This window comes from Plectropomus leopardus, chromosome 13 (genome assembly GCF_008729295.1).
Source record: "Plectropomus leopardus isolate mb chromosome 13, YSFRI_Pleo_2.0, whole genome shotgun sequence".
Lineage (NCBI taxonomy): Eukaryota > Metazoa > Chordata > Actinopteri > Perciformes > Serranidae > Plectropomus > Plectropomus leopardus.
Window position 1 is genome coordinate 13,076,150 of NC_056475.1, and position 26,902 is coordinate 13,103,051.

General features: G+C 37.6%; 1 protein-coding gene across 1 annotated transcript in view; it reads left to right on the forward strand.

The window, feature by feature from the left end:
• Nucleotides 1-26,902, forward strand: part of fstl4 (follistatin-like 4) — a 216,503-nt gene that overhangs the window by 11,868 nt on the left and 177,733 nt on the right. Inside the window, exon 2 of the mRNA XM_042499286.1 lies at nucleotides 2,867-2,900. Coding sequence (XP_042355220.1) covers nucleotides 2,867-2,900 — 34 coding nt within the window. The remainder of the gene's footprint in view (nucleotides 1-2,866; nucleotides 2,901-26,902) is intronic.

A 26,902-nucleotide genomic window follows, 5' to 3' on the forward strand; every position in this document is an offset into this window, starting at 1 on the left:
AGTGACAGAAATCATCTTTGGGAAAAAATGTATTTGGCGTGTACTTTTAGTTTTTAGTTTGGCCATTGTCCCTTCACTAACATGGAGGGGCGGGCTTTATGACCTGTACTGCAGACAGACACCAGGGGGCGATCGAGACTGAAATGTTATACTTTTTTACTTCTTCCATCTAATGTTTTCCATCTTTATATACAGTCTATGTTTCCTGCCCATACACCGGTTTGACCCAGTTACAAACATTTGATCCTAAGCACACCGATTGATACACACAGCTGTCAATCAGGATGTCACATTCCTTTTTATAGCATCAGATAACTAGATAACACCAAACCAATCATCAATCATCATCAAATGATCACTTGAACAAATCTTAGCCTGATAAGAACTACCTTAGTTTTTTATTTTTAATGTCTCCCATATGCTAACATGGAGGGGGCGGGGTTTATGACCTATAGTGCAGCCGGCCAGCTGTTTTGGTTTTACTTTTGTTTTACTTCTTAATAAGTGATATGATAGTTGCCTTCAATTATTACTATATGATTATTTTACATCACAAACGTCCCCTCAAGCTAAATGTATAATGGAAAGTGACAAAAAGAACCCTGGAGAGAAAGAGAGGACAGTATTTTTAGAAAGAAGCACATAGCCTTTCCTTCACCTCTATGCTTGGTTTGATTCTCTAATCAATTGATCAAACAGCAGCACTCCAGATGATGGAAGGCGGTGCTGATGAGCACACTCAATTTTATCCTGCCATCATGAGGAAGCACGTCTGCAATTAAGATGGACAGATGGCAGAAACAGAGAGGGATAGAGATGTAGAGACAAAGGAGGAGGCAGTGACAGGAGGCACTAAAACTGCTGTGTTTTTCGTGAGGCTCACAGTCTCCTGGGAAGCCAAGAAGGCCTTGCAGACTCACATGTTTTATCACTGAGCCTCATTACCAGTGACATCCACACTGAGGGACAAGAATGCAAAATGTCACAACACTTCAATTGCTGCCACATATTGGCTGCTTCAGAAGCTGCGTTACATTGGAAGACCTGCTTCTGTTCTATTTTTAAACGGCATGTTGATCCTTTGTTTCTACAGTTTACGTTAAATTATGTTTCAAGCTCAGATGCATTATGCAGAGCGAGATGCAGTCACAGTGCTGTAACAAACACAAATGATCAGTGGCTAACAAGCACACAATACACACCAAAATGCTTAGTTTCTGCACACAAACACAAACCTATGCAGGTCAGCTAGACCTCCAAAGGCAAAAAAAAAAAAAAACAAAAAAAAACAAGCAAACTTTATGTCCACTGAGTTGCAGTAAACTTCGGTCCATAGCTGTAACTATTCAAAACTTGCACAAACCAAACATTTTCCATTTACAACATTTTATTTTTATAATGCTAAATAGATAGATAGCTAAATACATAGCTAATTATCTCAACCATTTCTCGCAATTATTGCATGTTTGTAGCTTCTTCCTAGCAATAATCTTTGAGTGTATCTAGCTCTGAATGGCTGTGTAAAACAAACTGGCAAACATGTCACATTTTTGCAAGTTTATGTTTCACAGAAGCAGGACCAATTCATCGTTTTACAAGTCTTAAGTACTAAACTTTGAGTTTTGAGTCCTAAACAAGTCCTGATGTGCTCTTCACCATATACAGTGCCATTATAACAACAGAGTAATAACAGATAATATGTACAAAAATCATGATAGTGCTGGCATTGCATTTGGCATATAGAACTATTAACCAATACCACAACAGAATGAAATTTGTAGTTTTGGAGGAAGGTATCAAGTATTTTCAAGTCAAAAGCCTCAAGTCCAAGTGAAGTCATGGGTTATTGGTCCAAGCTGAGGCTTTGTTCGATTTTTTTCAAGTCAGGTCTAGAGTAATCAAATTTGTGACTTGAGTGTGACTCAAGTCCTAGTCATGCAACTTGAGCCCAAACTTTTGATGTTTTGCTTGTTAAACAGGTGTTTGATACCTTACTAGTACTTAGTAGTACTTACTTACTTACTAGTATTCCTTACTGGCAGATTCTCTTGTACTAATGGATAATGAGAATTGTTGTTGTCAGCTCTAGTAAAATAAAACTTCAAGCACTGAAGTTGCTCTACTGTCCGCACCAGAACAGAGCAGAGGAGAGAAAGGCAGAGGCAAAAAGCACCATGAAAAAACGCTGATTTAACTGTAGCCATGCTTTAATGATCTGTTTAAATTCAATTCCTCGGTTAATTAACTATCAGCCAGTTGGATATCAGCCACCATATATTGTGCGTCCTTGCTATTTATTTTATTTTTGAATGTTCATATTTTTGATCCTCTCAGCTGGATATGATTGCCCTTTTTTTTGTCACCCAATCACATCCACACATAGCGCATTTGGAGAGCCATGGATGAACATGACATTTATTTAGATAAATTTGAAGCTGCATGTCAATATCACGCTCACAATAAGGACTGACAAATAAATCAGAGTTTATCCTTGTGATATCAATTGTTTTACATCTTAATAAACATTTCAGCACAATGTGGTGACAACTGCCATCTCGCAGCCTGTTGGGAGTGTATTTCCAATTAGGGTGATGGAATTGACTGTAGGATCCACCTTTGTAAAGGTCCTCTCGTTTCTCTCCAGTCATCTGCCACAGAGTATTTCTCACTCCCCCTGTCTCTCTGTCCTTTTCTTTTCCATACTCCTTCCATCTGTTCACCTTTGTTTTGTGTCGTCTTTCTCTGAACCCTGAAAAGAGGAAAAGGCACAGTAACAAATGGTGCAAAAAGCTGCAGAAAGGGCTGTTTTTTGTCTCACTCCTCCAAGCCTGTAATAACCACTTTTGTGTGTGCTCTCTGTTTGCAGGAGAAGGGGAAAGCAGACGGGAACATCGATCAATGTGAGTACACTTACTGTGTTCAAACCAAACAGCATTTTTCAAAATATGCCATGTTGTGCTCCATGACAAAATCTTTCTTTTTTCTTCTGCTGTTATTCTGGCATACACTTTGGTTTTCTGATTGCTGGGAAATGCTGCTGGGCAGTAATTCAAATCTAAATGGCTCTCATAAAATGGACCATGCAGCCGGTTATGGAGAAGACCTCTAATGATGATATAACTGTGACAATCTGAAAAATCCCATTTGTTATTGTATCGCATTTATTGCTCCACTCTCCTCCGAGGTGGTGTTTGAAAGCATGTCGGATTTAAATTTTGAAAGCATTTCAGTTGTCAGTAGATGCCAAGAGATAATCTACAAATCGGAAGTGGGACTGGCAGGCATTAGTTTGTCTATTCATCTGCATTCAACACCATATAAGAGAAAGTAGTATAGTAGTTGTTTTTTTTTTTAAAAGGTGGATTTTTTTAAGTGTGAAACTCAACTCAACTGTGTCCTGCCATTCTTCCCCAACTCAACAGACAGAAAGTAAAAGCACCTAAAATCACTCATTCCAAGTGGCAAGTCTTCTATAAGCTGAGAAATATATTTGTCAGGTGAATAATTATTCAGCTGTCAAGCATCTTCAGTCCCCTGTCAGAAATGATGAAAGTAATGTTTGTTTGGCTTGGGCCTCAGGCTGTTTTACACTGCAGTGATTGCTCAGACAGTTAATATCCTATAAAGAAGATCAGTCACATGTTTGACTCTGAAACCCAACATAAAGTCTAGTTGCTGAGACTTTAGTAGCGAGAAGTAGCAGGGCATCATATCCCTAACATGATGATTAACAACTAATCTGCTCCACAGTATACATTACAGCTGTCACAGCAAGAGTTATAATAGTACCAATACTAAGTTGAATAAATCTAAACTGTTTATACAAGGTGATGTGTTTGTAGTGACTTGGACCCCTTTGCACCTTGAATTAAAATGTGTCTTGTATCTAGATGTATCAAGATATGATTTAACTTGATTACATTTACACCTAGCCTATATGTGACTTTCAAGTGTCAGCATTAAGATCAGACTGAGATTCCATCACTCCTTTCAGCTCAGACAACAGAATGCAGTTCAACTGGCCCTGCTGCCACCTGTCAACAACTGTTATGATAAGAATAAAAAGATTTTTTCGTTATTATTAAAAATTATAAGTACACAGAGTGCACATCATGATATTGTTTGCATTTTTAGAGACTTAAATAAAAAAAAACAAAAAACTAACATGCGTTTTGGTGATCCGAACACAAGTGGATGTTCAAGATATATCTGCAATATATATTTGTAAAATTTGGAAACAACTGACTTCGGTTAATATTAGAAATTAAGCTAGCAGATAAAAACAAACGTCAGAAAAAGGAACAAACATAACATTTTTACTGTATATAGAGTTGTGTTGAATCATATTTCATCCATCAACACAATGTTTACTACACTTTCAAACGAGCCGGCGGTATGCAGGGGAGAGATGCAGATGAGAAATATCATTTCATATCATTGGCACAGCTTTTAATGAGGCATCCTCGGTTATCGAGTATCTGTGGATCAAACACACCTCTATGATATCCACACTTTCACTTTAATGCTCGCTAGTTATGTAAGCAATTTTCAGCAGAAATTAACATGTCTCCTTCCATAGGGCAAAATGATGGACGGTCACGTCGTACTTATAAAATGGACCAGTGAGTGCATTAGCCCTTTGTCACCAAAACAACCACCACGGCCAGCATCAATGTCTTAGTCCTTGTCGGGGTGCGTCAGGATGCTTTCGCATTTACACTACAAAAGATATGTCGTGAAATATGTCCCAGATCGCCTCGGCAAGTGGTTTGCGTGATTGGATCTCAATGGGTCTTGGTGGTTGTTTACACCCATATTTAGTGCTGTCTTCTTCTGATTGGATCACTCAAGACACATGTTAATACCTGGTGTAAACAGGGTCTTAGTTATATACATTAGAGCCAGTTAGGAAAAACAGCTAAGTCCACGAGTAGAAACCAGCCCACCTGATTGTAAAGACAGTGATCAGACAGCTTCAGCTTGTGTACAATGTGGTTACAATGCATCTCTGACCACCTCCGTAGGTGGTTTTGGCCGAATGGATTACAATCCGTCCTCGGTGCCTCTTTGGGTGACTGTACTTTCATATGTTCAGGATCTGATTGCAATCCAATGACCTAAAACACATTTTAATGTAAAGTGTAAAGGAGGTCTTAGGCTTAGGGATATTTAGGTTTATATCTTGGTTTTCTGTGTTCAAGTGCCTTGCAGAAGTTTTACAACTAGTGGAGTGCACTGAGGTGAAGTTCAAAACTTGGTGTTTGAAGTTTTGACACCAGATTCGTGCTGTGTGTTTGGTTATTTTTATCCATCTCTATTGATTTCAGACCATATGAATACTGATAAATATTTTTTTCTGCTGCGGTTCCCTACCGAGAGTTGTGTATTTTTCAGTCTTCTTGTTGTGCTTTTATTAAAGCTCCAGCTGCACATAATAACCACTACATCTGATAAAGAACCTGCATTTCAATTTTGTATTAAATAAAATCTTTCACAACAATTCTGAAATAATTGTTGTCAGAGCAATCATGGACTATGGGTGTTGTTTAGTCTTCGGTTGGTACAGGCACATGTTGTTGCTGAGATGATGATCTTTAGTGTTACATTTCATCTCTGGCAACCAGCAGCTTTGCTCCAAATCCTTTTATTTATTTTCTTTACTCCAGTGGCTTTTTCATCTAGCACTTCAGCTATTTGACATCAGTTTGAGTTGTTGTTAAAGGTGTTGTCATGTAGCTGCATTGGCACCACTCGCGAAGATTAAGTCTTTTCTTTTTAGTCCATGTTGTGTATGGCCTAGGCATTCATATATGTTTTTCTCTGTCTGCTGTTATGTGTATTTTTCCGTATTGTAGTGCATGACAGTGAAACTGAGCGCTTTGTGTGCAAGTTACTGTAACTGTAACTGTAATTTCCAGGGCTGAATGCCTCCTATTTGACAAGTGACTTCCTCTGTAAGCATCAGGCCCATTAAGATGTGTTGTCTTTATCTCCTCTGTAAAGTGCTGTTTCTCTGCTCGCAGTGCAGCGTTCTCTTTGCCTGCTTCTGTTTGACCTAAACATGACCCCAGAGGATTTCTGTTCAGTATTCAGCATCTAGTGCAACATTTTTCTTTAAACCTCTGGATGTCTGTTGGTTGATTTAATTTTAACATTATATTATGTGCAGAAATGTACCTTTCTAAGTAATAATTGCTTTTCTAGTTCAGTGTGGTTTCCTCACCTGCCTCTTATAATTCAGCTGCAGTAACACACATCCTGATGGTAAACACAATGTGAGGTGTTTTTGTCACAGGTGTTTGCCATTATACTCAGCCTCAAAGATCCTGATGATGCTGACCTATGTCCATGTAAAACAGAAATGGACACAAGTGTGATGGGGCTGGGGCTGACAAAAGCAAACAGTAAGATAGCAAAAAAAACCAACTAAACAACTTAACTGCAAGCATTTCACAGTAGCTTTTGTTGTGCAATAGCATTGAAGCATGTAGATGCAGAAAAACAGTATATAGTCATAGGAAAACGATGGATTGAAGGTCATGGCATTGTTTTTACATACAGTAAACCGTTCAAAGTCCAAGTGACAAAGTATTTTAATCCTAGTGTTTTACACAGTTGCAATGCTCTGCATACAGTGTCCAATATTAACTTTTGACTCACTGGCCAAAATCCATCAGCCAAGCATATTTTTCACTGTCCAAAATATTAAATTGCCATTTTTTTCACAAATACAATTGTTTTAGTATATTTTATTAAGATAATAATGTGTTATGTTGGATAGAAGAATCCAGAGCAAAATCTGAAGCAACAGCCTCAGCATGTTAAGCAGCAAGTTCCCTCTGGTAAGCAGTGATGCAGTGTATATATCTAGGGCTTTTATTGTGAAAGGTAAAAGTGGAAGAATTTGAGCAAATGCACTGCTGTTGACAATGGGAGGCAATAAATCCTTGTTATCATTTTATAACCTTATAAAGGCACGTTACCTAGCAGCAGACCAACGGCAAGTGATGGTTTAGTGGATCAGCTGATAGCACTGTGTATATGTGACACAGACAGCACAAGAGCAGCAGAGCTGTGAGTTCCTAAATGACACCAAAACAGCATTTTTTTTATGATGTGGATATGTTGGTATATATTTTCTTGCCTGTGTAGTGGGCACCCTTCTGAGATATACTCACCAAACAGGAAATCTACCTGCACTTTGTGATCTTTCTTTGCTTCATTTTTCGGGGGAGGGGGTCTCCCCTGTGTCAGTGTGGGTTTTCTCCTGTTCTGTGAAAGTGAAGGCTCGCTTGTACAGCATGGGGGAAAGGCCCTTGTAGAACAGTTCATCTACTGATGGCCATTGAACAACAATAATTAGGTCTTCTCTAGAGCCCCTTGATTTCTGACAAGCAGAAAAGAGTCTCATTTTCTGTCACTATTGAGATTTTAGGGTTTTCAAACCAGCAACTTCTCAGGCCTTTATTTCTTTATTAAGACACTTCATTTCTGCTTACTGATGTTAGTCGGGTCTCAGAATGAGTCATTGCAATAGACAAGGTGATAATGGGACATGATTGTGGCTGACAGTCACCTCTTTACATCAGCAGTGTGTTTATCATGTGTATGATAAATGTGTTCAGCATGAAACAGCAACCACTGCCTTATGCGGTACAGTGACTGTGAAACCAGTAAGAAATGCATTAGTGCCCAATGAGCTCTGTGACACTTAATTGTTAATTTACGGTAATAGTTTAAACAATAATACAAGTTGCACACAGTAGCCCTAGAAAATAATATTATGTGCATATACAATAGTATTTATTGATATCCACTATGGACACATTGGAGCCAGCAGCCTAATCAGACACTTTTTTATAGTAAGAGCACAACCTCCTTCTACTGTGAAGATCAGTTTTTATATGACAGCACCATTCATCTTACTTTGCTTGGTCCAACAAATTATCATTCTATGAATATTGTTTATGCAAACAGATTTTTATAGGTTATAATGTATTCAGCTTGTCTATTGGTGTGTGAGCTGTGGTTCTATATGCATGCATGTTAAGACGTGCTAATGTCTTAACATGAGAATCAGTTGTTCATGTCTGTGATATCATTTATTCTCTTCAGGTCGTCTGTAAATGTATTTGTGTGCTCCTGTTTGTGTGTATGCCTGGGTGACAGTGTCAGCCTACCAAGATAAGGGGTATAACTTAGTGAATGCAACACTGCTGACAGAACATACTATAATTGACAAGAACATTATTCATAACTGGGGATTCAGCAAGATGCAGTGCTGTATCTCACTAATGCTTGGCATTTAATAGCTTCTGTCTGGGCTCCCTCTCTCCACATAACCTGAGCAGGTTTTACCAATGAGCATTTATCCGTCAGTATATCATGATGACATCTTTGGACAGTGTCAAAGGACGTTGTTTCTTTATATTTTAGTTTTACTGGTTTTGGAATCTAAATTTCTCCTTTTTTGGAAGCTACTTTTAGGCCTCAATTAGATGGCATATTTGGTAGGTTAGAAAACACAAGGTGCACTGCGCAGCCTTTTTTGGTGGAGCCTGCTCCATTCAGACAAAGCAGTTTTTCTTGCATTTTTCTCTATTTTGTTTTTTTTATTGCAAGCTGCTATGTTGTTGTCAAGTAAACTCACAGATCTGTATCTTTAAATCTGCATTAAAGAATGGATAAGTGGAAGGAACTTGGGGACTGGACACATGGGAAAAAAGGGGGCTTGGATAATGATCAATTTAAAGCATATTTTACGATAAGTCAGGGGCAATTTCAAAGTCTGCCATCAATTGTTGAGCCTAATTATGATTGGTAAAACATTAGACAGCAATTAAGGCTCCAGCTTGCTAAGATATGTCTTGTAGCTTGTCTAGAACAACATTGTAGCTTAATACAAGCCATGTGCTGTGCCACAGAGGGCCCACCTACTAATTCCTCCAATTTGATGACACTAGGTGCTTTTCTGGTCGAAACTGAAGTTTTTTTTTAACTTGAGGTGTTGAGGGCACTCTTGCAGAAAGCTGAAGCGCATAGAGCGGAAAATGAGAGGCACTCAGCAATGAAAAAAAGCAGTGAGCAAAACGCTTCACTCTCATTGAAAACCATTCCAAAAGGCCGCCCCAGACGACTAAAACGTGCTTTGTCTAATCAGGGCCTTAATCTTATTGTTTTCATTGAGAGGTTTTGCTGTAAACATATGCTTTTTCTTAGTACATAGTTTTGTAATTTAATAGTTTATTATGCCTCTGTGCTGGTGATATAGCTGAGACCAGAGGCATTATGTTTTTGGGTTGTCTGTCCAGCACATTCTAGTGAAAGTGATATTTCAAGACCGCTCAAAGGGAATTTCTTCAAATTTGTCACAAACATTTACTTGGACTCAATGATCAGCTGTGGTCAAGGTCCCTGTGATCAAAGGTCAAGGTCCCTGTGACCTCATCTGCTTCATTCTTGGGAAAGCAATATCTCAAAAAACCTTGAGGAAATTTTTCAAATATGGCACAAACATTTTCTTGGACTCAAGGATTAACTGATTAGATTTTGGTGTTCAAATGTACAGGTTACTGTGACCTTTCATCCATCTAATTTTCGTGAATGCAATATCTGACGATGGCTTTGAGGGAGTTTCTTCAACTTTGGCACAAATGTCCACTTGGACTCAAGAATCAACTTATCAGAATCTGGTGGTCAAAGGTCAAGATCAAGTGGACCTCATAAAACATGTTTTTGGCCATAACCTTGGGTATCCACCTTGAAACCATGCTGATTGTAGTGTCAAATATGTAAAAAGTATGATGTCTACAGGACTCAATGGGCATCCCGTTAGTCAATAGTCCATCACAGCTTCTGCAACAAAATCAAATATATATATATATATATATACATATATATATATATATATATATATATATATACATACACTTGGATTTAAATCTGTTGTTTGTGTTGCACATGTCAACGAAATGATGTAAACTACTTGAAGGGTTAATTCATTGATATTTTTAAAATATATCACACTATGTATATTAGAGTAAAAGTAATCCAGCAGAGAGGTGAAGGAAGGGCTAAAATCTCCACCAGTCTGCCCTGTCATTTGAGGACAGGCGCTTTAATATTGTGGGCTTTTTTCCCCACTTAGTCTCTGCTGATTTCCCTCTTGAGACTAATTATCCACTGCCTGTTTGTATGCTTAACTAGATCCACTGTCAAAATCGGGCAATTGCATTTCATTTTCTTGTTTTGCTCTCCTTTTCCTTGGATGGGGATCAGTGTAGCTCTTTGGGATTGTCTGTTTTCACAGCCATTGGCTAGTTGCTTTTCCCCAATTCAATTTTTGATTTTTTTAGTAACCCTTTTCTTTTTTACCTTCTGTACTATGTCTTTATCTCTTGCTCTACCTGTCCTTTCAATCAGTTTTATTTTCACTCATTCGCTCCCTCTTTGGCAAACCTTTTATTGTATCGTCGAGGCTCCTCACATTGAGTCAATGACATTAATCAAATTGACCTAGTTTTACCTCTGGAATGCAGATGCTGCTTGTGAATATTGTTTTATTGCAAACATTGCATCTAAAGGTTTTAAGCTTAGTAAGAAATTCTTAGCAAGTGATATTTCATTGGCTGCTTATGCACAGCCGTCCCTGGTCAAAATGCCACAGTCTGTAAAATATGTGGTCATTGCCATTGAGTGTTCTACTTTGCACAGTGTATTATTGTTGTCGGAAGGATCCATATGGAAAAATTGAATATTGCCCATTTATCTTCCCAGGGAATGGTGATTAATTCGGCCTTGAGTGCTTAATTTATGAACCTTTACGGAGGCCTAATCAGAGTTTGTTACCGTCACAAATTAAACAATGGGAAGAGGCAAAGCAAGTTAAGCAGCCCTGTGGTTCATTTAGATTGTAATTGGGTGAGAATTAGATGGGACAAGGTTGACAGAAAGACTCTCTAATAAGCAGCAAATGACTGGGGAGGAACGTTGTAGGAGGAATAAGGAGGAGAGAGGAGAAGGCTCAGAGAAGCAGGAATAAAGGGGGACGGGGCTGGAAAATGTGCTAGCTTGAAAGTCATCTCATGGCTTAATTACTCAATCAAATATGATGTTTTACTTAAAGTACTATCTTCTGTTGAGCATGCTATGGCGTATAATTCCCATATCGACTTTTACATATTTCCCTGTCTGCTTCACTGTCAATACAACACAATATGAGAATAGTTATAGATTTTGATGATCAATGTGTTTGTGTCAGATGGTGAATTGTATTTACTTCATTCTATGAAGTCAACTTAAAAATGACAAGTGAAATTAACTTGTTTTTTCTAAGAGATAGCAACTTAATCAAACTGAATCAGTCTTACTTAAATTTGTTTACTCAGGAGTATTTAGGAATCTGATTGCATTTGATAAATAAAGCTTATCACAGGAATATTTTCATTTTAGCAAAATGCCATTCAACAAGAAAATAATATGATCAAAACAAATCCACAAAAGCCTTTTAAAATATCTTTCTCTTTGACTTAACTTAAGATTGAAACATAACTCCATGTCATGCAGTTTTTATCACAAATATCAGTACTCAATCAAGCTTCAGCCATCGTAAAACTGTTTAGATAAGTCCGACTAACTTGGTTTAATTGCAACAACTTCAAAAAATTAACAACTACAATTCAAGTAAACTTTACACTTGGATATGAAATGAACATAAATTAAAACTAATAGTTATGTTTACTTACCTTTATCCAAGCACTTGGTTTCCCAGCTTTTTAAAAATAAGATCAACTTGTAAGTATACAATGAAGAAAAAGCAGAACAAGAAAGTTTACAAAAATTACAAAAGAAGGAGGTGGGAGGAAAATAGGACCATCTGATTAAAGCCCAGGCAGAACAAACAGGGTAGGATAGAAAACCTAAGAAGGTAGTGAAAGTAACCATGTTTCGCCCTCATAATTCAGTGGTGTTTATTTATTTACATAATAGAGATTTACAAAACTTCAAAATTTTTCTTTGGGCATATCTTCCTGGAGTCACTATCATCTGGAACAATAGCAGTTGGATTTACCACCTATAGTTTCTGTATTACAAAGACCTGCTTTAAGTGACTGCACTGAGTAACAACGTCTTGCCCAGAAATTGCTGATGCGTCCTGAAAGCCAACCTGTCACTTGATTAAAGAGAAGAAGAATAGGAGTGAACAGGGTGGTGATGGTGCACAGCTGAAAATGGTACATTTATGGAAGACAGGATTAAAACGGAAAGAGAAAGCTTGACACTATTAGGTGCTAAAAGGCTTGTTGTTTTTTTATTTCCCTTAGTGCTTAAAATTTCCCCTGTTGCTTTGCTGCAGACACTTACTTGCCATTTCAGAAGTAAACATACTGTTGTAGAAATGTGGAAAGGCAATTGCTCAGAGCAATTAATTAATGGCTTGTCAAGTGAGTATAAGGAAATTTCTCGCTCGTGTGATGACAGCTGTTGATGCCGATGAATGCTCTTGTGAGGAAAAGATGGCTGTTGGCCAGTTACTAATTAAATGGAACAGCTAACATCTTCAGCAGTTTGTAACAGGTAGCAGTTGTATGACTGCAGTTGATGTAAATGGGATTATGATGTGTTAAACAGTGCTGAACTGATGGTAGTGGGACTATGTGCAGTTGTATATCTGGTGTTCTTTTTGTTCAGGCTGTTGTGTTTCTAATGTCATGGTGTTATTATTATTCTTGTTGTAAGTGTGGAAGCATTATCTCAGCAGTCCAAGACAAATTTCCCCAAAGGGGACAATAAAGTGTGTCGTATCGTATCGTATCGTATCGTATCGTATCGTATCGTATCGTATCGTATCGTATCGTATCGTATTGAATCGTATCTCATCTCCTTTAGTTTCTTTTGAGAGAAGTTAATGGGGGTTCTTGCCAAGGTGGCAATCATCCAGGTCTTCTAAGACAGTGGTAATTTAAGTTTTATTTATTCCAGCGTGCAAATAGTCAAACTTTAGGCATCCATCATCGTTGGATACATTGCTGATTCAAAATGCAGTTTATACCCGAGATTTCTTATTCTGTATCCCACATTGCATACATGAGCCGAAAAAATGAATCGTATACCTCACTCTCAAGGTGGTATTTCAAAATATATTACAAGGTTTGCAGGTTTTTAGACAGTGTAGGGGGAGAGGTGATGAGGAAACAAGATTACAGAGCAGATGTATAGTTGGAGAAGTGATAGAGTTTGAGGGATGATACTGTATAATGCACAGGGGAAGTGGAATGGAGTGGAATCACCTCTAACTGTATTCAAGGTTGAGAGGGAAATCATTAAATCACTGGGTGAGAAACAAAACCCACCCACATTTACATTTTTCAGTCATGTATTTCTCACTTCCAGAAGCAATGTAAATTAAAAGAGCAATTCTGAAATGTAAAGCAACATCTACTCTAGTGTAGGTCTAAATGTTAACGGTAATCACTACATTACACATGTTTTTTTCTCTCCCCAAGATAATCAGTTTGAGCATGCTGTGTATGAAAGACCTTTGTGCTTTTGCATGTTCTCTAATGTATACTTAATACACACAAGTTCTGGAATCACAACCAGTTTAGAGAGCTCTCAGATGTAAGATACTGTCATGTAGATTACTTACCTGGAGACATCCTGCATAATTAGAATGTAGAAAAAAGAATAAATTTTCACCACTGAATGTTGTAAGTCACAATCTCAGTGACATCGTAAATCTCGGTGAAATGTGATTTCATTAAGCTGTGGAGCAATAAAGATTACCAAGCGAAAAGTTCATTGAGTCATTGAGGACTTAATCGAAATAGTAAAATGAAACAGGCTTTGCTAAAATCGACCCACCTTCTATAGACGGGGATACAAAATTAGAATATCTTCAAGTAAAGTTTTGATTTGCACCATAAATCTCACAATTTTCACATAGTCATGAACCTAAATTTGATCAGGGCCGGGAATGATGGCTCATTTCCTTTCTGATTTAATTCACAGGCAGGGAAAGTTTCACGCTGTGATGATTTTTGCCAAAAAGTCTGAAAGTCAAAGACAAAGGGAATTGTAGCAGCAGTATAAGCTCCATGTGGAGCGTGTCTGCAGATACTGCTGAAGGGCTTAAGGAGGGCACACAGGCTCTCCAGGGACTAAGAGGGACTGACAGTGGCACTCTGAATAACACTTTAGTCTGACTGGGGCAAGCTGCACCAGTGGGCCTACTTGGACACACACACACACACACACACACACACACACACACACACACACACACACACAAACACATGCTGGAGTGCAGATAGAGACTGAAAATGGACTGATTATATGTGAGAAAGACATGCTGGAAGAATCAGCAGGTGCAGGTAGGCATTTATTCAGAGGGATAACAGAAATCTCACAGCTTCCTTTGATATTTAATAAGCTAGAGATTTATCACTGCATTATAATATTTTCTTATTTGGCACAGGAAGGCAGCTAATGTGACAGCTATTTGCATACCTCTAAAGAATGGGAACAAAAAATATCGCACATGGTTTCACAGCTTGATTTCTCACCAAATATTCAGACCCAATTTTTAATAATTTTATTTTACACTTTTCTATCTTTAACCTGTAATGACATATTTTTGCAGCCTTCCTAAATTAATTAGTGGTTGACGTATGGTGGCCTGCTAAAGAATGGTGCTGTTTTTCTATCTCATTCATTGCATGTCCCTACTGTAAACAGGCACCCCAAGCCCCTGATTATGTCTATGCCACTAGCTGGCCCCTCCAATATCTTAATTTCTTTGTTGATGGGGCTGCAACTAACGACTTCTTTCATTAACTATTAATTATTTTTTGATTAATTTATTAATCCTTTACTCTCTAAAAATGCTTTGCAGTGTCCCGCAGCCCAAGGAGATATCCTCAGTGGCTTGTTTTGTCCTACTGATTAATTTTCTGTTTATCAATTAATTAACTAATCTTTTGTAAATTATGCATGTGTCCAGATGTCAGTCCTTTATCATATTTGTTTGATTTTATTTAGGGGTTTTTCTTTAATAGACATAAAGCAAATTACTCTGTTTAACATTTTGTGTGGTTTAATTACCAAAGGTTAGCAGCAAACCTCCCTTTTTTAAAAAAAATATTTTGTGTTTTTATTGTTTTTTTAATCATTCTGTGTCCCCCCTCTAACTTGGGACGTTTTTGTCAATCTGTGAACGCAACACAGGCAGAAGTGTTCATGAGTTCTTTTATTTTCATCAGCAGCAGTTTATAAAGTTGCGGGGTGGATATGTCAGTCCAGTCAGAGCTGATCAAATCAGATTGATGGATTAGAAGAGGGGCTACTGCAGAGGCGAGTTAATGCAAACTTTTAGACACAGCTCAATCAACAATTTAGTGTCTGATGTTTTTCTGCACCACTTGCTGCCAGAGAACGCTCTGCATCCTGGAAGTGTGATGCAATGTATAACCCATTGCTATATAGTGGTCCTAATAAAAAGTCCAACTCCAGTAACATATTAAATCAATACGTGGCAGCAGATATTTTGATCACGGTGGGCCGCCACATATAAATGTATGCTTGGGATATTCGATGTTACACAGACCAGAATTTGGGATTTTAATGACGAATGGCTCTATTTCTCTAAAGAAGTAGTACAGAGTGCGGCCTTGCCTTTGCAGAGCGTAAAAACACATGCATGGCAGTCATCATTCCTCTTAAAGTTGACAATATCATGGATAACATTCTCAAAGAAGACCAACACACTCTGGTTGTTATCATGGAGGACTTTCTGGTGATGCTTGGCGCCTCCTTTCTGGAGTCCTAATTATTCAATCTTTTATATAATCTTTAATAGACTGCTTAGCTTATAGGCTTATTTATCTTAGCTCAAGCAATGTAATCTGATAGCCTTGGAATGCAAAGAGGATTTATAGCATTTTTGTTTTTTTGTGTTTTATTGCTGTTAAAATGTAGGTGATTATATGGCTTTTCAAATTCTGAAAATATACTGAAATATTGTCAATAAAAAAAGTCTAGCATAAACTCTTATAATTATTGTAATTACTTGTAACTCCACTTATATTTTACTTAAAACTCACCTGAGGTCAATTCTGAGATGATAACAGCAGCTGCTGTGTGAGTGCAAGCATCACTGCAAACTCTTTCAGATCCATTCTTTACCTTCATCCCCGTGATTTTTTACTGCCTCACCCATCAACAGAAGACGGCTTTATGAGCTGAGAACAAAAATGATTGCTTTTGAATTCAGATTATATGCCTCTACGCTCAGCTCCTTCTTTTCCTGACACTTCGTCTCTCTGCTCCTCACAGTCTCTCTCACTCTCTCTCTCTCTCTCTCTCTCTCTCTCTCTCTCACACACACAAACACACACACATACACACAAACACAGTGAGTTGCACACACAGCCTCACTTACACATTTATATACAGTGCAAATATGCCTGCTGGAGTTTGAGGATAAGTTATTGTGATTTGGATCTCAACCAGCAAGATCTTCAGTAGCACTTTGCAGAGGACAAGGTGTGTTTGCATACCCCCAGGGAGGTGGAAATATTAATAAGGCACTGTCAGGTTTCTATGACTGAGTAAACATGTTCACTCTTAAAAACTCTCATATACCTCAGATGTCATCAACCTTTTGTTAAGTTTATACTGTTTTATCATTGAAAAAAAAGTGTTGTAGAATATGCTGTTCATTTGTCAAATTTTCCTTATTTGTTCCTGATTTAGTTGGATTCTGTTGTTGCTGCAAACTCATTCAGATGCTTTGTCATTTTACAGAAAAAAGTGATAAATGCGATCAAATTTAATATTCTTACATGAGGGCATGCAGACGAGGATTGCTTCCAATCCTAACTACCACAGAATAATTGATCAGATCATTCTTAAAGGTGGCAGAGAGACTTTGGGAAACAGTTTACTGTTCAAACTGACTGCTATTATTACGGCCAGGTGTATTATCAGGTGCAGTATTGCCAGAAACTTAGGCAAGAAGAAGAGATGGCCCTATGTCCCAGAATCTCAAATTGGATCAGAGAAAGCTTATGATTATAACAGATACAGAAGTGCCCACCCTGATGGATTAGTCTTAAAGCTGAAGTGCCCAATTTGCACTTGCATTTAGTGATAAAGAGGCTATTTACTTGTGAATTAGTTTTTTTTGTGGAGTTCATTTCATCTCAATCTTAACTTCTTTACACCTCTATTGCATTACTTTCGCAATAGTGAATATGAACCCGAACCACAAATACGTGCGATGGTAACTTGAGCAAGCACTGTATATTATTGTGGCCACTGTATACTGTAGTGGACTGTAAAATCAGTGTGTGATGGGTCATCTAAGGGGACATTTGCTATCAGGCAGAAAGTAAATGAAAGATTGATTGCTCCACTGGGGTGCTCAAGTAAAGGGCAACAGTAACTACAAATTAACTGGTCACCACTCAGTGTGGGTTATATGCACTTCAAGGTCCAGTGTGTTGGATTAAGGGGGATATTTAGGCAGACATGGAATCTAATATGAATAACTTTTTATTAGTGTACAATCACTTGAAACTAAGAACTGTTGTGTTTTCATTACCTAACATTACCTAACAGTGAGCATACAGAGTGGGTAGTCTTCCACAGAGTGTTGTTGTTGTTTGTACAGTAGCTCAGAGCGGACAAACTAAACTTTGGCTCTACATAGGGCCATTCACATTTTCAAGTCGGCCACTGTAGTTCTTCCACGAGCTTGGTTTCAGTTGGTTGTAATCTGCAACCTCACCACCAGATGCTACTAAATAATATAATAATATCTCTAATATCTCCAAAATGAGGTCCTGGGTAAAGCAAAGAAATCTGAATACCTACTGCATGTATGATATTAAAAGTGCAGACTTGTATTGCATGTTAAGTGTTATTTTCCTTAGTGTCCTGTGTTTAAAATCACTTCCAGTCCTCTTTCTAACCTCAGATTTTATTTGTAGTGCTCAGCTGAATTATTATTATACCTCACACAAATCATATTTGTTTGGAGACATTTTGAGCTGGGTCACTGAAGTCAGTCCCATGCACTTCTGCTTCTGTGTGCGGCCCTTTCTTCAGCTTGTTTCTGTGCTCGTGGTTCTGCCCCTGCACAGTCTTCCTCTGTAGCCTCACTGTCTGTGAGCATCTGGAAAACTGCTCGGTGTCTATAGTGGTGACTTAATTGTGACCCAAGTGCATGATGCTCTCCAGTTTGGATGTGACCTGTGCTTTTGATATGATTGTACTGCTGACTTTCCAAGGACAAGAATAAACCTTTAGGCTCAGATTCGGGTTGATTTGCCAACACCAAACCAATTGTTAAGATTCTAGATGTGTCACTGAAAACTACAGAGTATTGCAAGAGTATTTTTCTACAACAACAGCAACATGCAGGAGAAAAAGCTTGCTGTGAAACTAGCATGGTATATATCCCAGAGATATTCAGTGGTCTGTCATAGTGCCTTTTAAGCCTCATGTTTGAGACCCATCAGTGACGTGTACTTTCATTTTGTGCTCCTTAGCAGTTTGTTTTGAAATGGTTGATTTTTCAGTTTGAAAGAAAGATCTGCAAATCAGCAAATCTACAAAATTGAATTTGAAATACTCAGGTGTAGGGCAGAAAGCTTGGAGCAAAGATGGAATAAATGGGACAACATTAAAAGCAGTGAGTCAGTAAGGACTTTAGACAGCAATCACACCAGTGCACCTTGCCAAGGCAGAGTGAGATGAAAATGAATCAAATGGACTTTGAACTTAAACAAGAGTTTAATGCGGCATTTGTATTTCCTACATAATTTTCCTAAATATGACAAGTAATTACCATTGTCCGTGTTTTGGCAGCGTGAGCGAGCGAGCTCTGCCAGGATTCTGCCTTTGAGGGTGTGCTTTTAGAATCCAATATGCAATTTGAGATTTCTCTGAAGCTCTTTGTCCACATCCACTCCTTTTTTGTCAGCAACAAGACAGCGCATAAAAGCACCATAGCTGCTGTCACAGACATTGTGATCTCAACAAACTACTGTATACCCATATCCCACAGAGAAGAGTCTCCAGAAATAAACTCATCGACTCCTAGGATTGTCTGATCGTTGTCATAGCATATATACAGGAATCTATTTTTAAAAATTGCTATGATCCCTGAAGCCTTTTGAAATGCATGAAGATTAATGAGAATGCTATTGTGGATGTAATTTAAAAACAAGTCACTGAGGAAATGGCACCCGTGGCTAGGCAGGTGGGTTGCGTGTTCTCAGAATTATTTGCCACTTTCTATGGAATTAAATCACTGAATAATTTATTATTCAACAAATTTAAATGTAAAATGGCTCGGGCAGCCAGCTACCGGGGGAGAAAATAGTACAGCAGCTGCAATAATAGCAAATATAACAAGCAGGGTTTTTCTTGCAGCTCTTTTTTCTCGCAGTGAGCCAAGGATTGGATGTCCAAAAAGGTGACTAGAATCATGCATAATGTGATAAGGTCATGGGTTCTGATGCAAAGGAAGACAGGTCAAAAGTCATAGGTCAATTATGGTATATTGTCAGCATCAGAAGATTAATTCTGATGTCAGATTGGTAAATTACCTCAAATTATCAGGTTTTTCTTCATAATTAAAACCCCAACCAGGTCAGAGAGGTCGAAATTCTTCTAAAAGGTCTAGCTTGAGTTCTCTTGTTTTGCTAATAAGAGCGGTTATTAGCAAATTCATTTTTATTAAGCAGATAATTAACTGTCAGGCTAGGCATTAATTTTAATGCCCAAATTTAGGTTTATCTGCAGTGGATCATCATGTATTCACAGTTGGACTTAATGATTTGCTTAAGTCTTTAGAAGCTGGTCAGTACTACAGGTTTAGTTAAACATGGTTCCTGCAGATTCCTGAAAAGTCTTGAAATACACTGAATCAATTCATCTAATAATAAGGTCATAATTGGTATTAAACTGTCCTAAATCAATATTTCAGAACTCTTAAAGATGCTAAGATATGGGAAGTAGGGCTTTATGAATCTTTTTTTTCTGGTGTTGCACTTAATTATCTAGAATGAAGTGGAATCATATATTTGTCATTTAACAATTGACTCTTGTATTAACATCACACAGATTATGATTGTGGAACTAACAACACAGATGCTATGAACATCTGGCCAGGATGCTCATAGCAGAGGATCCACTGTCTGCACACTGTCGTTGACCCTGCATGATGTGGATTAGTGCAAATTCAACAATAATTGCCTATGCAACCAAGATTTTGTGCTATGGCTTACACTGGCTCAAGACAATATATGTGAGGCTCAGCGTATTTTATGCAGAAATTTTTACAAACTCCCCAATGGGAATCAAGGCAGTGGAACCACACATACAAAGTGAGAAACACAAAACTGCTGAGAAAACTTTCCAACAAACACAATGTACCCAGTTCTGTTCTACTCATGTCTCCACCACATGACAAAGAAGTGTTTAAAATAAAGATTTAACTATTGATGTAGGTTCATTTTTTTCTGTCTATTTTGGCTATTCATTAATTGCTATTGAATTTATTCCTGAGTGGCATTAAAAAGTCTTAAACTCCCTTTAAGCTGGAACCCTGATCAAAAGTTATACTGTTTAATTTATAACCAAGTAAAAATATAGTAACACATGAGCTGAAATAATACTAAATTACATGCCTTGAGCTTTGAATTACACAGCAGTTTTGCATTACAAATATATTATCACCAATCTGTCATCCCTAAATGCTTAAAAATTGTCTTGGGTTTTTCTCATGTATTAGGAAACAATACACTTTATTTCACAATCTTTGTGATGTTTGCATACATGTGTAAAAGGATTTGTTAAAGATTAAAATCCTTTGAATATTTATTCTTAAACATAAAAACTGATATAAATAGATACAGTTCCATAAAGATTTAACATCATCTGATATCATTACCTCAAAATAAAAATGGTACATTTATACAGCTCACATACCCATGTATTTACTGTCAGTAACCAAACCAAAGCCAGTAGTGAACACTAAAGAATAAAGAGGGACTGCATATTTAAGCCTGTTTCTTTGAGCTGTAAAATAAATGATATGACTACTTTGATGCAACACAGCAATGCTGGTGGTATATTGACATTTCTTATCAAATTTATAAAAATCAGCATTTCATGATATGAAAATTGCTCAACATGCCATGTTCTGTTTCAAGAGTGAACTGAGTCAACCTGTTGGGACCTATCTGTGACAAAATGTAAATTGGAAAAAAATGTTAATGCCCTCTAATCAACTCCTGTCTCATATTCTTTTCTCTCGCTTCCTCCTGTCAGCATCTTGCCCATGTTTTACCATTTTTCAGAAATCTTGCAGTGGGTAGAGTTAGACGCAGACCTTGAGGTTACACTTTAAAGACAAGAAATTCTAAAGGCCACTTATTTGTCTGTCTTGATATAAAAAAAAATAAGAGCTGCAGCAGCTATAATGTCATGTCATTAAATTGAGTGCTCTATGTGCTCTTTCATGGTTTTTAGGGATTTCTTTTTATCACTTACACAAGACCAATTGAGATCCATTGAACAATAACCATTCAGCATCAGCAATTGTGGTTTTGGTTTTCCATACAATTTCACATGTACAATTCCTCAAATTTCCCTTATACAGATAATGGCAAAGAGAAGATGAAGAGACAATCAAACTGAAGAATAAAATATCCCTCACAACTGCTCTCTGAGGGGATGGATTCAGTCTCGAGTCATATTTGGGAAATGCATTTCATATTCAAACACAAATGGAGCAATTTGTGCAAATAGCATGCGTAATAGTGGGGCAGACTCCCAGGTGTGTGAGCGACGGTTGGGCCCTGAAGGAGAGGCTCTTCACCCTAAATGCATCAGCAACGAAACCCCAGGCCCACGGAAATAGGCCAGTGAATGAATTAGGGTGTCATTGGTTAAGGACATCAGTGAGAAGAAAGAGAGCGAGAGAGAAAGAGAGAGGGAGAGAGAGAGAGAGAGAGATCCATAATGAAATTGCTCCTTGCCATACCAAGCAGGAGCAGCAAGTATATCGTGAAATCAGATAGAGCCGGCTGTGGCTAGCATGGTTATTTTGACGTGTTGGAATGAGCTGTCTCTCAGTGAGCTAAGTGATAATTCAGCTGTCATTCTGAGTGGGAGGTGAGAAATAACAAATTTTTTCAAGTGGTTGAGAAGAGGGCAGGGATCTGAGTTATCAGCCCAACCTTCCTTTCTGATAATACTAATTAAAGAAAAATTAACGTCAGACTCACATGTACTAGCCAGCCAGCATCATGTATGTTTTCTGGTTTCTATAAGCACAAATGTCTCATTAAAGTTGTACAATTCTGGAAGTTTTATATATATATATCTTTAGTACAATTTTATTGTTATTAAAGCTTAAAGGTTCAACATAGAGCAAATTTATTCCCATAGCACATTTTGTACGTAGCGGTAATTCAGTGTCCTTTACATAAATGAAAACAGTCAGGCATTCATGTATAAAATATGATTTAAAAATAAGTACTTTAAAAGAGGGCAATATAATTGAATGATCGGTAAGATAAAAAGAAAGTATAAAGTTCATTAAGTAGAATAAAAACATTGAGGTAACCCCGACTGTGATGTTCTTTGAGACATTGCACATCACACATTTTAACTTTATTCTTTCAATACTGAGTTAACATTGGTATTTGCATTGCTTGGACTCATAGTTTAGTCACATCAATTCATAAGCCTAAGAATTTAATATTGAAGCTATGCAAGGTCTGAGTATTGCTTTCTTGTTACTAATTCATCTGGAATTTTACCAGGTAAAAAGAAGAAAGAAAGAAAGCATGTGTTCACACAATGGCTGACTGACCTAACTGAAATGAATTTCACATTCATCAGAATCAGTATTTATCGTTTTCTCATAGGAAATGTTTTAATGATTTGAGTCATTTGTAGCAAACCTAGTTCAACTTCTCCTTGACGGAACATTTCAACAATAATAGCCCATTAAGGTTACACATTTCTTAATCATGCACATGGGTAAAAGTTACTTTGTTAATTTTTTTCCTTGGTCTTTGTGCAGTTCATCTCCTGAATGCTACCTCTGTTTTTAAAGGATATGTTTGCGACATCCAGAGCATCAATATAGCAGCATAGCGCTATTTGCCATGATATAGAAGATTAATGGTATCCTAAGCAGAAAATGAAGTCATGCTACTCCTGTGTGTTTTGGAATCTGAGCATCTCTGTGGTTTGCTGTGATAAGCCGTCCTGGCTGCATGTGCATGTTAGTGCATGTGTGTATCCCACTGGCTAACTCATCACCGCTGCTAGCACTGCTCTCATGCTATGGAGTTTACCACTTATATTGGGATGGTGTTTTCATGGAAGCGTAATACCCATCTTCCGGTTCCCCCTGTGGTTCATGCCGTCAGCCTCCATCATCACTGTTGTCTAAATACCTGACTCAGACTTATGGTGAATCGTACTTTGGAGCCCTGCTGTTGCTGTTATTTGGAGCTGTTAATGGAGTAAGTCCTGATAGTTGCTAGCTGCTGTCTCAACCACCTCCCTGCTAAGAACCATGTCCAGACAACTCATATGTTCTGAATTTTAACATAGAGCCCCTGTTCAGACATGCAGTACTTGGTACAGGCAGACAGTCTTATTTGCATCTATTATAAATGGAGAGTGTAATGACCAGCTGTAGGAATGAAAGTCATCTACTAAAGGTTTGTACCCACACAAGACAACCCACATTGCAGTACAGTTAAAAAAAAAATCTTATTACACAGGCCTTTATTATTCAGAGTGGGTGTTCCAGAGTGCTGACCTTAATCACAGTTTACCATCATTTTCAGATGGCTTTGATGATAGCATATGGATTCATAGTAGCACCAGCAACTGTAGACAATCAACCTTTTGCTTTGTTTTCTGTAGCTTGCTATCTGAGCCTCATCCACTCTCCCGTCTGCCATTGTTGCCTCTTTTCTTTTGTTTTTTACTGTTTTTACTTCTTTTGGTCTGTCTGTCTGATGCTCCCCATCTTTCCTCACCCTTAAATTGTTTAACACATAAACTTACCCAGCAGGTACATGCAACCGATTAATTCGATACAGATACAAATTTTACTTAGATGCATTATAAAAATCAATACTTGAGAATAGAATGTCATAATAACCTCAGTCCACTGAATCCTCCATGAAATACTTGGGTTGTATTTTCCTATACACAGGCTGCCTACACTGTCACCTAATTCATCGTTTATTCTCAAACATATAGAGCTTCATCTAAAAAAAAGTCAATAGAATTTTTAAGAGATCATTAAATAAAGAAGCTGATAAAAGGATCTAGAAAAAAACATGTCCAACATCCAGTGAACAAAAAAATCACCAAATCAAACAGTTAAACTCCAAGTTTTGCTTTGTCTTTCCACATCTCTCCCAGACATTTTCTCCATTTCTGTCTGTATTCAGTGCCTGGTGACACAGGCTAATCTGTATACATGTACATTGTTTAGTCTGAGGCCAGTAAAGAGGTTTTAGGGAAATATTAAACATTTATAATCCTGTCTGAATAGGTTTAGAGTTGCAGTATTTGAATCTGTCTTTGTGGGTGGTATAATTATTTATGCATGGAAATGTTGCTATGTTGTGTGTGTGAGTTTGCTTGTGTGTGTATGTGTTTTAGTACCCATGTATGGAAAAAAATGTGTTGAACTGATGAAAAAAATATGAATCTCTCTAAGTCCTCCCTTGAGAGATGCCAAGCTGTATCAAAAATGATGTCAATTAAGTGATTAGGGTGGAAATCTGTGACCACATAGTGTCTTTTACATATTTTATTATCTCACAGTTTTTTCTCATTAATGTACATTAATGTAAACATGATCATTTATACTGTATCTCATGCTGTCTTATTTCATTTTATTGGAGGCAGAGCATCTCTAATCTTTTTCTCATCTCTTTGGGACTACACTTAAACTTTTGCAGACTCATTGAAAAAGGCAAAGACCAAACAAATACCCATAGTGACTTCAGAAGACTTTCTGTTGCTAGAAACATGCATTTAGGTATCAACCGTGTAGCATGGCCGTACTTTGGAACATTTTGGTGGTATTTTAGCACTCTTAAATTTCAAATCAATCAAATACATCACACCACACCACTTCACCACACGACAGACTGTATGGGTTGTAGCTTCTGCAATAGTGGGCCAGTCACATGTTGCATTAAATTAAATTAAATAAAAACAACATCAATCAAACAAACAAGCAAAGCAACAATTAACTGTGAGTAAAACCATACAAACGGCATTTTTTTAATCTATATCAGGGTACAAAAGGGATTAAATGCAGGCATTGTTTGACTGGAGTTGTGATACTACTAGGTACTTCATTACTTTGGTCGATACCCTAAAGGTCCAGAGTACTGATACCCTACCCTAATTCTGTTCATTTGTAGCTGTGAGTTAGCTAGCCTTTTAACTTTGCAAAATTACAAATGTTGCGCTTATAAATCAGTTAAAAATATTTTACAAATTCATATCTTTTTTACATTTTGACTAGCATTGTCTGTCAATTTTTGACACAATTGGTGGGAAAACAATCGATGATTGTGTGATATGTACCTACTAAGATTAATGTTTGGCATTTTAAATAACTTTGTAAATTCTCATTGCTACGTTGGCGGACCGTGAAAGGTAAAACTGTGTCACAAAGGTTGGCAGCACTCTACACAATACCCTTTGTCACTTGAGCCTTGGTTGAGTAGCCCCACAAATTTATGACTCATGCAAATCACCCATAGACATTAGCGAAGTGGAGCATCAAACCACAGCATTAGTGAATGAATGACCTACCAATGTACACTGCACCACTTTACAAATCTCCCAGCAAACCCTGATCAGGCAGAGAAAATAACTTGGTGCCTACTCATTTAACTTAATAGAAATGTGGCCGTACAACATAATAAATACCAAGGGGTTTCCTTGGTACAAGTTCTGCAACAGTGAGGGCACTCTCCAGTGCTGTGGACAAAATATTTAATGTTAAAGCTATGCTCAGCAGTTAAAAGCATTGACTGTGCAGAGATAAATAATGTTCTCTTAAGCTTTAATAAGATATTCCAGTTGTCGCCTTCATTTGTTTTGCTTTTCAACTGAGTAATATTTTTTCAATTATTATTGTGAGAATTTTTCAAATATATGTGCGCTATCAAGCAGGGTTGTATTTGACACTATCGGACTTGCCTTTGGTGCAACTTTAACTGAGTAAACTGGATTATTGTCATATGGGACACTGGTGCAGAGGTTTCCAGGTGCATGATGAAGAGAAGTCTTTACAGTTAATATTATAGCACTTAGTTAATATTATAGTTATACCTAAGTGTTATCACATGATGTCGAGCCTTTGATTCATTATGCCCATTTAATTAGAACATTTGAAATGTGGATAATTAGGTTCCACTTACTAGTCATTGTGATTTAATTTAAAAGAAAGAGGAATATTACTTTAATATTGAGTTCAGACTGTTCTTCTGTCACCCCATGTTGAGCAATGTCTATCAGTGCAGATTGTGACTTGTTGGCTGTTGTCCAGCCTTTACAACAGTTATCCCTCCTGCAACAAGTTAACAGCCGTGTCCATTGCAGGTTTTCAACATTCGATTATCATCCCATGCTGTTATCACAGACTCATAAAAACCCTCTAGTTCAAAAGAAGCGCCGGTTTCTGAAGGCCCCTCTCCTCTCAAGCAGAGAGTGACAGAAAGTTAAATAACTTAATGATTACCCCTTTTTCCTGCAATGGGGAGTCACATTAAACTCTGACCTCTATTAAAACATGGAGGCAAAATGCATTTGAAGTAATTTATTTGCACTAATC